At 36.7% G+C, this 13246-nt stretch overlaps 1 protein-coding gene across 1 annotated transcript; it reads left to right on the top strand.

Annotated features, from left to right (window-relative positions):
* The first annotated feature begins 4510 nt into the window (after positions 1–4510).
* On the top strand, positions 4511–5053 carry LOC113324237. Its single transcript, XM_026572581.1, has one exon. The coding sequence runs from the start codon at positions 4511–4513 to the stop codon at positions 5051–5053; it is 543 nt and encodes a 180-aa protein (XP_026428366.1).
* The last annotated feature ends 8193 nt before the right edge of the window (positions 5054–13246 follow it).

Below are 13246 nucleotides of genomic sequence, written 5' to 3'. Positions count from 1 at the left end.
TTCTCTTAATGGGTTTAGGCTTACCTTTGAAGCACAGCCCAGCTGTTCAGTTAGGTTGCAAAAGCCCAGTTGGGCTTTGGATCATCCTAAGCTTTGGCTTCAACACTCAAGGCCCAGTTGGGCTTGGTTCAATTTCTTCTCCTCCTGCAGCTTACAGCCCAGTTGGGCTTGGTTCAATTTCTTCTCCTCCTGCAGCTTACAGCCCAGTTGGGCTTTATCTTGCACCAGCTTCAGCAGGCAGCAGCAGCAGCAGCTTAGGGGAGGCTAGCAGGTTGCAGGGAAAGCACAAGAGAGGAGCTGCAGGCAAGCAGCACAAAGCAACAGCAGCAGGAGAAGCAGGGCAGTTGAGGTAGCTGGAAAGAAAGCTGCAGCAGCACAGCAGCTTGGCAGCCAAGGCAGTAAGAGAACAATGGCTTCACAACTTTTAACACTACTAAGAAAACAATGTGTTACAGGACATGGAAACTCAGGGTTACAACATGAGATATCTTACAGGATATGTTACAGGACAATGGCTTACTAAAATCTACAGCATGAGATGCAAGATGAAAGAAAACACGAGAAAAATTAACAGATATGCTAAAGATACTCACATGACTTATGATGCAGGTGACTTAAACTAAATGTGAGATAAAACAATGATGCAATTGACTGAAAAGCTAAAACTACAACTAACAGTACAGCTAACACATATATACAAGTAGTATGCAAATGATGCAGAACTACACAGTTGCAGTAGTATGCTACAAAATAAATTGAACTATGAAAACTATGTGATATGGCAGGTGGTACTAATATGCAAATGGCAGAAGTTACACTAAGTCACAAAGTGCAGAAACTAAAAATCAAAAATTACAGCTAGAGATACAAAAGGAAGTTACACTAAGTTACACTAGCAATGACTGAAAAGAAAAACTAAACAAAATAGGAACAGGGTAAAGTAAAGAAAAAGAAAGCAACAATGGCACCGCTACCGAGTCCCCGGCAGCGGCGCCAAAAACTTGGTAGCTCAAGGAATAAGTCCTAAAACTATGTTTTAACCTAAACCTGCAAGTATACAGGATCTAAAGTAGTGAGTGAGCAAATAAGGGGAAGTCCACAGGGACAAGGAGGGAGCTGGTGTTGTATTCTAAATCTTTCTAGTGACTAAAAGCACTAGGGCATTTGAATTCACCCAATAATCCTAAACTAAGGCAATACCTATTCAAATTGTGTTCTTGTTCCTTTCCAGATAAAGCTACAATGAATGATCTATCAGTTAATCTCCCTAACTCACCCCTAGTATAAGCTGTCTTCTTACAGCACAACCTATCACAGGCTCATTTGGTTTAATTAGCTACCTGTCATTCCTAAAACAATGAAGCACATTCCTTCTTCCAGAGAGGTCTCAAATGGAAGACTTATCAACCAACTTCACTAACTCACCCCTAGTATAAGCTGTCTTACAGCACAACCTATCACAGGCTCATTTGGTTTAATTAGCTTCCTGTCATTCCTAAAGCAATGAAGCACAATCAAGAACAACAACATGAACATGAATTATCTTAACATATGATTATGAGTTTCATCAAAGCCCTAGTTATTAAATTATAACATGATGAACATTACTGAAAATAAACTACTACAACTTGGTGCACCGGCTACTCCGGGCATGTCTTTAACACAACCCAACAATACATATTTATACCCACAGACCCAATTTCCCAAAACTACAAAATTAGGGTTCTTCCCCAAAAATCAGTTGAATTAGGGTTACCTAATTTTTTGAAATTGATTCTTGAAATCGTCGACCCATGCTTTGTAATTGCTCCCTGACCTCTTCTCATGCGCCAATTGCAACTCTAGGTTACCTAATTCATCAGTTTTTCACGCCTAGGGATTCAGGCAAAGAAGCGTGAAAAAGTGAGAAAATAGGGAACTAGAGGGCTAGGGGGAGATGGGTTTTGGTTGTTGGTCGATAGGGTGATGATGGTGGCGGAACTAGGGTGGCTGTGGCAGGGAGAAGGTGGTGGCGACAGTTGCAGGGAGAGGTGGTTTTGCAGCAGGGTAAGGTGGAGATGAAAGAGGTCGACTGAGTTTGGGGTAGGGGGCGTTTGGTAGAGGTGTAGGGTGTTTGGTACTGTAGTGTTGACGTTTCAGCGAGGGATGACGTTTCGCGATCTGGTCTGTGGGATGTGACGATGGTAGGTGGATCCAACGGTGAGATGGGAGGCTGTGGGTAGCGACCGTCGGATGGAGGAATGCAACGAAAAGGACGGCCCAAGATGGAGATGGGCGTTGCGATGTAAAGCGGGAGCTTCGGAGTTTGATGTGCGATGATGGAGCGACCGTAGGATGCTGAAATGCTTCGATCTGACGGCTGAAATCCGAGACGGGCTTGGATAGTGGAAATGGGTTTGAGAAAGGGCTTTGGGCCTTGGGTATGCCAATCCCATATCTTCTTTAAGGACAATTCTTCTTCTTCAAGCCCATTCATAGCCTCTTGGTCTTATGCACAACGTTCTTCGCGGCTTCCTTGCGTAACTCCTCCCGGCTTTTCACTACTTTTCTGCTCTATTCCGCTCCGCAATTCATCCATACTTTATTTATTACCTAAAAATGCAAAATTAAGTAAGAAAAATATTTATTCTTGAAAACAATGAAAATACAGAATATGGGATAAAATGTAGAATTAATGCACAAAAGATGAGTTAAATGCCAAGAAAAATATATAGAAATATGCACTTTTTAGGACTCATCAGCGGTCACGGGACAACCTAGGGCCGGTTTCATGACTCCATGGTCGGTCCCTCGCCTCGTCATAATTAATTAGGTTTTCTCACCTAAGGCTCAGACGAGCATTTTTGAATAAATGATTAAGCCAGCATTTAATCATTCTTCCACCAAAATATCGTCAACTCTTCAAGAGTTCTTAGTATTTGCTCACGTGAGCATATGGACACTACGTGATTGATCCACGGTCCCATGTAGTCGCTCCCTCCTTCATCCCATGGTTGAAATTATGACGAACCATGAATTGATCATCAATTGATCAAATTAGGGTTTCTGAATCCAAGGATCATCATTCCATATTCTAACCTTAATAATTTTACGACGACCTCATGGTCATTAATTTTATTAATTATGCTCGGTTCAACGACTAGTATTCTAATTAATATTTTTGGTACGCTGCCAATAATCCATCAGGCGAGCAACACATGCTCAGACGATCAAATATTCAACAATTCATCACATGAGCAACACTTGATCAGATGATAAATATTTGTTCAAACCAAGGAATATTGGTTCAACAATCAATATTCAACGATCCACCGAATGAGCAATACTTGCTCACTTCATCGTAAGAAGTATACCTCTGTCTCATGACATGTTCAATTCATGAGTTTCAGAACATCATGTTCGACACTCAACAACTACATCGACTCATCTTGCCATCAAACCACGAAGTAATCAATTGACTAACAAACCACGAGACGTCAATCGTGTCACTTGGGGAAATATCACTTAGGGTTTTGGTCTGGCGGTCTACGACACGTGTGTTCAAACACACGATGGAATGTGAGCAAGTCGTGCAATCATTTGAAGGAATTCACGAGGTAGTGGGTGGAAAATCGACCAAGTCTCCACACGTTGAGAAACTGGTTTCAAACACGATCTCCACTTCCCCACTCCTTGATTCCATCAACTGTCACACTTCATGGAATCATGGTGTCTACAATTCCAGCAATATAAATAAGTCTCTGAATCATGATTGAATCAACATCATCAGTATCATCAATCTCACGTCTCATCGACAACACGAGATCATCAACTCATCAATTGAGCAACTACTCTCAATTGAGCAGTTTCAATCATTCAGAGCTAATCGTATTCGGAATTCACACACTCACAATCTTTGATTACCATTGATTCCACACATTTCTCAGCTTCCCTCCTACATATCAACCCATCCTCTCTTGTGACCGAATTTACTCTGGAACGGTCATTGTCTTGATTTAGGCCAGAGTACTACAGATGGATCTCTCGAATCTAAAGCACCCCCTTTGCAGCGATGCATCTGTGTGAGGTTTAACATTTCGCTCGGTTCGAGGAGTCTCCTCCGTACGGTCGTCTCCTCAATCCCTTAAAAACCAGCAAATCGTTTTTCCCCATCTACACTAGGAATGCTTTGCCCTCCAGAACTAACTTTCACACTAGAATGCCTATGCATAGTGTGAATTGTCCTAGGTGTTCTGATCCTCAGGAAATTATTATGCATGCTTTGGTCACTTGTCCCTTTGCTAGCAGAGTCTGGTTCATTTCTGATTTCAACATAAACACTCAGTTTTTCCAAAATAAGTTTTTTATTTATTGGCTTCTTCTCTGGTTAATTGAACCTCAATCTAAACTCCTTGAGGATGATCAATGTCTTTTTGTGGCCATTTTATGGTCTCTTTGGACTACTAGAAACAATTTCATCTTTTAGAACACTAGGGAAAACCATACTTTTGTCCTTGCTAGAGCCAGATTTATGCTCCTCACTAGGAAGACTAGTCTGCCTGTTTCTACTTCTATCTCTGTCAGTATTTGTGATAAATGGATGCCTACCTCTATTGGTTGGATTAAATTCAATACTGATGGTGCCTTTGATATTATCTCTGGAGTAAATGGTGCAGGGTATGTGATGCGAGATTTCACAAGAAAAGCAACCTTTTGTGCATCCTTAGTGTTTGAAGTTCTTTCCGCTGAAGAAGCTGAAGCAAGAGCCATCTGGGCGGTTCTGAAGAAAGCTTTGGAGGAACGTCTAACTCACATCATCATAGAAAGTGATGCAAAGTCCCTTATCGACCAATTTTCAGCTAGAAATTTCGAGGGGAACTCGTGTACTGATGCTATCTTTAAAGACATTCAGTTTTTCTCTTCTAAGTTAGTTGCATGTATCTTTACTTTTCAACCTCGTTATTGTAATTCTGTAGTCCATGAGCTTGCTCAATGGGCTAAAAATAATAATTCTACCATGTACTGGTCTACCCCTCCTGTCTGGCTTTTACCAACAGTTGAGGAGGACCATTAGCCTTTTTGAAGGCCTTCGTTTATTAAAAAAAAAAGAACTTTTTTAACTCCTTTAATGATCTAGAGACTATAATATAAACAATTATGGAAGTTTAACTAACACTATGGATAATAGTTGCACACAAGAAAAACAAGTGGATAACATCTGCCCGCTACAAAAATACTGTGAATAATAGTTGTACTTTGAAAAATTATGTGGATACTATCTACAGAGTATAGAAAAAGTAGAAATTTTTTAAAATCATTTAAGGAATAAGAAATTCTAGAAAAACGAATATGGGATATTTGTATTTACGATTGTTGCGTAGGTCTCTAAAAAAACTTTCTAAATTTATAAAATTTGTCAAATTATTACAGTATATTTAAGTTGGTTTGACAATTATACCCTTAAAGAATAGAGTTTATTCCAGCTCTATTATATTTTTACACATAAGGATAATCCAGCGTTTACAATATTTTATCTAATGACATCATTAGACACCTTTATTCATATGACCCTCCTTATTTTTTAGGGTCATTGCAATAAAATGAGTTAAAGAATTTTCAAATTGCTTTCAAGACCAAAGCCATTAGAGTAAGAGAGAAGTGAAGAGAGGGAAAAATACTTAATTCCCTTTTTTTTATTGGTAAGATTGGGATGCCAAAGAATAACTCACTTTTACAATCAATTAACACACGTCATTTGTGGAGATTCTTTTGCTCTAGCAGTGCTAGAGCATTTTTGAACTAGCACACTTATAACCATCCCATCCAGTGAGATATGACTCATCTAACTATGAGTTATAACCCAAGTTATCACGGAATGTTGGAGTTATCCAGTGTTAACGAATACTTTTTTCCTTCTTCTTCCGAAGACGACTCAATAAATCTATATTTCCCTTGAACTTAAATATTTTGATTTTTAGTTTACCAGAATTTTTTTACTATCATATGAAATCAGCAATAAGAATATTACAACTTGTAAAGATTGAAGAACACTACTGTAAATTAATTTTTTAAATTGTCGAACCCATATGATAATCGGTGTCATGGTGATGATGATAGTGATGATGGTGTTAATGGTGATGATGATAACCATGAATCCCTATAAAATTGATGATGATCTCCTAGAAATGGGAGGTATTGATAAGTGATGGATAACGATGACAAAAATTGAAAACCATTGAATTCTATATTGTCTTCAGAAGATCAATCAATCAGATACATGTTGCTGATTATAAGCCTTAATGATAAATCGTTTCTCCTATTAAAACAGAAAATAACGGAAACCATATTTCATAAGTAGGCAGCCATATGTAAACGATCAAAATAATTCACACGGATGAAATTGAGAAGCAGATGAAGGAATTAGAATGGTGGGTGCTTTCGTTTAACGACAAACGAATGTTATAGAAAGTCGTTAATTATGAGAAAATGATACAACCTACCCATCTATCTTTTCCAGATCAGGAGAGTTTCTTTTTTTTTCGATTGAAAAAAAGATCAGAAGTACTTTTTTCATTATCAATCTGGTGAGATAACCACAGTTAGATAGCGTCATGTCCTAGTTAGATGACGTCATATCTAACAAAATCTTGTGGCTAAGATTCTGCTAAGCGCTAGAGCAAAAAAAAATTCCGTCATTTGTTAGTTTGCTTGGTGAGCAATAAGAATCAATTAATGCATTTCTTATCAACCCGATCGTCATGATTTGACTAATACACCCATCATGTTATTTTTCATCTGCTCATGCTTTCGTATATTTTGACGAGAAAGATAAATGATCCCCTAGAAAAACCATAAAAAAACAGCATTGAAAACTATTGCAAGATCTGCAATCATCAGAATGAGTCATTATTTCATCTTCTTATGTCTTGTTCTCATGCCAAAGTTGTTTGGAATTCTCTTAACATCAACATTGCTCAAGTCATAGAAAACTGCAACAATGTCAGAGAATGGATTATCTCCTGGTTCACACAAGTCAATAATTCAAGTTTAGAAGAATTGGAGAGGTGGAGGAAAACACTTATGGTAGCTTGCTGGATAATCTGGAAAGAAAGATGTGACTGTATCTTTCAAAATAAAACTTTAAACCCTGCTAATACTGCTTCTAGAATTAATTATCAATTAGCTAGTTTCATTAGCATGAACTGCACTCAAGCCATAAGTAGGAATGATCAATTAGGTGTCACTTCATCTGTAGATCATATGCAGCCTGATAATACAACATGCACAGCATATGTTGATGCTTCATTTGATCAATATACTAACAATTGTGGCACTGGGTTGGTGCTTTTCTCTTATGCAGGTGATTACAAAGGATTCAAAGGCTCCTATGCATATAGAGTAACAGACTCAGAAGCTGGAGAGTGTATGGCTATATTGGAAGCACTCAGCTGGATTAAAGCCTCAGGGATAAACAAAATTAATGTGATAGCAGATGCAGAAAATGTAATTAACTCTATTGTTGAACAACTCCTTTGTTAGGTGGGAAAATAAGAAGATTTTCAAAGATACCAAGCTTCTTATGAACTCCTTTATTAGTTATCAGTTTATTCATGTTAAGAGAGACAACAATAATTTGGCAGATGTCATTGCTAAGCAAGTGAGAAGAGAGAAAGTTTCTATTGATGTTTCTGACAATGTGTTAAGTTGTTTACAAACTTTCTTAGGAAGGCATATTGAGCCTGCCAATATATAATAAAATGCTTCTTGTTATCTAAAAAAGACATAGATGGGACCCAAACCCCCACCCATATAAATCTCCAACAACGAGCCTCCAATTTGTGTGTGTGCGGTTTTTATGGCGGTCCTCCAAAAATTGATAATATTTTAATCAGATGAGGTGTAAACTCAAACCAGGTATTTCCATTCCCATAAACCAATCTGAAACGCGATTTGATTTACACATCTCTTCCCTTTCCCATAAACCAATCTGAAACGCTATTTTGGTTTGAATGAATTGAAATGCGGTTTCCATAAATAACTAAATAAAGTCAGAAATGATTTTTTATGAAGTACTTAAGTATCCTTGGTGTATATGATATGTATTTAACAATTTTTCTAAGATTGTGGCTATTTGGCTTTTGGATTTATGTATACCAGTTTTATTAGTAGTTTGGAAACCAAACAACCAATTGAGAAAGTTTGTTCCCTATGATTTCAAAGTCAAATTCTTAACACGTTATTTGATATTACACAATATTAGATTAGTTACTAGTGTAGGAGTGCTAACTACCTAACAATAACACTCTTAATAGTACAAGTGGGGTGTGCGTGCATTGCACGTCGGCAAATTAGGGTTTATAAATAGGTATTTTCGTAATATTGTTAGAAAATAAGGGTTTATAAATAGGTAATTTCGTAATATTGTTAGAAAATAAAGGTTTTTAGAAAGGTAATTTTGTAATATTGTTAGAAACATAATGGTTTGGTTGTAATCTGCCAAGAAGAATAAAATCGACAGTTATTTACCAAAATAGAAAACATAATGTTTGCATTTAATCAAGTACATCTTTATATCCCTTCTAATGCAAACAACAGAATTAAAACTTTCCCATATATAAGCGACATTCACCGCTGGATGGTCTAATTCTTAAATTCAGCTGTTAGATCTACAATTGGATTTTCCAGATATCACTTACAAATTACAAATACTGATATCGTCCACAAATCTGGTGAATGCTATATTATTTTCTTCTTTCATTCAAATCTTTGTTTTTCTATCATCCAAAGAGTGATGCACGTCATGAAACATATTATGTTAAAAACTGGAAAGTAATAGTATAATTATGTGACCACTTTGGATTTCAAAATAGTAAGGGACTGCTTCATTTTTTTGCTAGGACTCATGTTTTCAATGATGTGAAATGATAATTATATTGCTTATTTCTCAATGTTGTTGATACGGCTCACTTATACTACTTAGAGTAATTTATAGCCTAGAAATCTACGACACTATGGTCTTTTAAGAAGCACAAAAAAGAGGACATGCAGTTTTAGTGACTGCACTGTTATCACTTTCAAAGATCGAGTTACTCATGCCAATTTAATTTATTTATTGCATTGCGGCAGGATTAGAGCTTCTGATTTCTCCGAGTTTTAGCCTTGAGGGTGGTTGTTCGGGATATCGAAGATGTACCTGTGGAAATGGAAACACAAAATATAGATCCCAATTACCTATAATAATGTGAGAGTCGATGGTCGAAGTATTAAAAGTTTTTTTAGCCCTTTCATGTGGTGGAGTTAGTCTCCAGGGTGCATTGAGGCAGGGTGGGTAGTAGAGTGGAATCCAATATGTTGTGTTATATTAATGCAGTAGTGTTGCATTTTAGAAAATTTTGTTGTGCTGGCCTCTCTATGTTTTACGAATATTGACATTTTATCGTGTTGTTGAATTGAACATCACCGCAATTCTATTTATTTTTTGATCACAAAATATCACTTCATCACTGTTGTTGATGGTGGATTTTCGACGAAGGATAAATTGTAAAATCATGGTTTTGTGTATTTCTGACCTAGATTTAGATGAATATATCAAATTCATATTTTATGATTTAGACATGAAAGCTCATGTCATGATGATCTCTGACTGAATGTATAGCCTATTCAGAGCATGCATGAATACGTAATTATTGAAGTCTCTCAATTGAGATTTCAATATTCCGCGTATTTATATTGAGCAATTTCATTATATGTTGTGCAATCTCAATATCCACTTCTATATGGAATCAAGATGATTGGACGACTCCTAGATGGATTGACCACTAGTATAAAGCGATAACGTCTTCAGGATTTAACAATGTTCCCTGACTGTCCAAAATAAATGTTCAGAACGGGTATGCCGCTTCTACCATCTCATACCTCGATTCTCGAATAAATATAACGCTATAGACAAATCGGCTACTATTATAGAGTTGTCAATTAATTAATTCTAGTGAAATATTCATCGATTGAATTCCTAGAAAATATACTATTTCACCACAATATTCTATTACTTCAATTCACGGCTTTCCTCAGCTGAATTCCACGAATTAGCAATAAATATGCATCTTTCGGGCATATGGACCACCACCGAGTAATCCCCGAGAAAATGGTACGTGTGTACTTAGTAATACTTCTTAAACAAGCACCCAAAATATGGACGAATGAGGATATGAAGAGATAAGCAAAATACGGAAAATAAAAATAAAAAATAAAAGGGAAAGACACGTGTGGGACCGGACCCACCTTCCAGCCAACCATGCCGTCCCCCGCCTTCTCATTTCATTTTTATATTTTATATATTTTATTATTAATTATTAATATTATTATCATTCCATATATAGTTTCCTTAATTCATTATTCCCTCATTCGAGCAAACCCTCGGTTCTCCATATGTCCTAGAAATCAAATTTTCCCACGAACATTAGGTCTTTTTCACCAATAAATATTAAAATATCATTATTTTAGTGTTCTAAATATTGGACGTTTAAGAAAAAATCCTAATTGCTCATTCAAACAAACTTAAGAGTTTCAGTCAAGATCAAACTCTTATGAAAAATGCAAAATAATGCTCAAATGTCCAACAAAAAATACCAAAATTCTCAAGAATGGACGGACGCCGACATGGTGGCCCATGAATCATTGTGATCGGGATTGGCCGGACAACTTGGCCACCATGTCCGGACGGTCCCACATTCCTTATATATTTTGGATAATCCTTCACTTGGTTAATCCTCTATATTTTTGGTGAATCCTCTTTCCACCACTTGGACAATCCTCCCAATACCGCCCAACCGGTCCCTCCAACACCAATGAACGGTCCTCATACCATTGGTTGGTCGTATCTCTACCAATATTTGACAGCCTTCCATCTCCTGGATTCAGAGCTTCCTTAAATTAGGGTTTCAAACTTGATGATAATTCTAATCAATTATGAGGATTAATAATTTTCATATTTATCCGGCTATCAATATTTTAATTAATATTTAATGTTAGATTTTACTCGAACATATTATGGCTCGATTAAGAAATATTTTATTGACGGACATTCCACTTGTGCGATTCCCCAACTTTTCATTAGACGACCATCCACTTGGTTGATCATCCAATATTTACTATTATTATAATCTCTACTTTGTTATTCGACGACTCATGACATGGTGGATCGAGGATCGTTGTTCTATAATAACTCATCAATATATTATTTTCTGTCAAATACTTGACTTATCAGAATACATGGTTCATGATCGATCCAGCAATATCATCGGAATGACGTTCATCAATCCAAAATATTCGAGTATCATTGTTTCTGGCGTAATAATAAGTCACAATTCATGCATTATTGTTGTCCCAGCAGACAACTTATTGCTCAATCTATCATGATGATGAGTCACAAAGCATATTACACTCGACAATCATGTTGAACTCATCAAGGCTAAGACTCACAGTCTAGCAAGGTTAATAATTGACCAATTAAATACACGTATTCTTTGCAGACTTTGCATGAGACATCAATCATGTCACATTGGGGGAATATTCAATAGGGTTTTGGTCTGGCGCCCTACAACACATGCAATATAACAGTACATCCACGATAGGAAATGTGAGTAAGTCGTGCTAGAAGTTGAAGGAGTAAGTGATGTAGCATATGGAAAATCAACTAAGTCTCCCACGCAATATGGAACTGGTTCAACCACGATTTCCCACTTCCCCATTCTTCCACGCCTCTTCAACTGTCACACTTACTAGAGATCAATGTGTTAACTACTTTTGCAATATAAATAGGATCATCAACCTATAATTTGATAACTTAACTTACCTTGCTTCGAATTAACTGAATAGAACTTGATCAATGTGATCATAACTCATCGTAATCCAATTTATGACAGTCTATCATTATAAAACATGCATAACTCTACAACAAGAGAACTCAACACGTTCACAATCTATTAATTAGCATTGATCTCACACAATTCTCAGCTTACCTCCTACGAATCGTCCCTAATGTGTCGGGAAAACCGACTTTGTTTTACCACAAATGTACGACGTCCAAATTGTAGACAATTGCAAATATAATTCGTTCCCTCAAGGAGTGTGAAATATTACTTTTAATTATTACCAACAACTTTCTAATCAAAATCAATTCAAGTGGAAAATTTCATAATTTGATACTATGGAAACAACCTAATAAATTGAATTGAACACGGTAAACAAGGTTGTACTCAAGTATATGGAGGTGCTAAGGCTATGGAATCCGTTGTAGGATAGATTCTACTTGTACTCTATCTCAAAGGTACTGAATTTACTCATGAAAAGTGGCAATGCAAAGTAAATTCATGCAAAGTGGCAATGCAAAGCTACTATTACACGGAAGATATAGCTTTTAAGATTTGTAGATGTAAATCATCACAAAGATATGTTTGTTCTCAACTTAAAGTAGAACTTCTAAACACTAGGTATACATGGCATACAAAGTTAGAGAATGTTCATAAAGGAATTATTATCAAGGTTCAATGAGTTCTTCTAATAACCTAACAATGAACTATACATGGCATAAAACATGAAAAATTATATAAAAAGGAAATCATTGAAAGAGACACACAAACATGGATATTAAACTCAATTGATAAAAACCCGTTTTGAAGAACCCAAATGTATTAGCCTACAAGTTCATCCTTTCGCCTTAACATGAATCTAGCTAGCCATGGATTTCTCAAAATCCATAAACAAATTTAAATTAAAACAACAATCTAATCAAATGGAATTGAAATGACAAATACTCAAAACCCTTGTTTTCCTGTTGCGGCCTCTATAGCCGACCTCCTTGTCTGTCTGTCTCTCTTGATATTTATAGGTGAATTCTTCAATTAGGACCGAACAATCCAAAGGCCCAATCCCACAACTAGTTTCCCATATTAGACCAAAGCGCCCAACTTCTCTTTCCAGAATCCGACCACTAACCAATTCGCCGTCCCCTGACCAGCTAGACAACTTGCTTCACTGGAAGCAACAACTCAACCATCTAACACAAATTAACCTCATCTCACTTCGATCAAATAACACAATATACAACCCGTCCAACCAACACCTTTCTTCTTCGTTGCTATGCATTTTCTCTTACTTGAGAACTTTCAATTAAACTCAACCGAGCTATGCTCTAACATTGTATACTTTGTACTACTGATAGATGAAACTTTGCAGTTGAAAATGCGGGGGTCTAACAACCTCACCC

This window comes from Papaver somniferum, chromosome 1 (assembly GCF_003573695.1).
Source record: "Papaver somniferum cultivar HN1 chromosome 1, ASM357369v1, whole genome shotgun sequence".
NCBI classification, from domain to species: Eukaryota; Viridiplantae; Streptophyta; class Magnoliopsida; order Ranunculales; family Papaveraceae; genus Papaver; species Papaver somniferum.
This window is presented reverse-complemented; position numbering and strand designations above follow the sequence as displayed.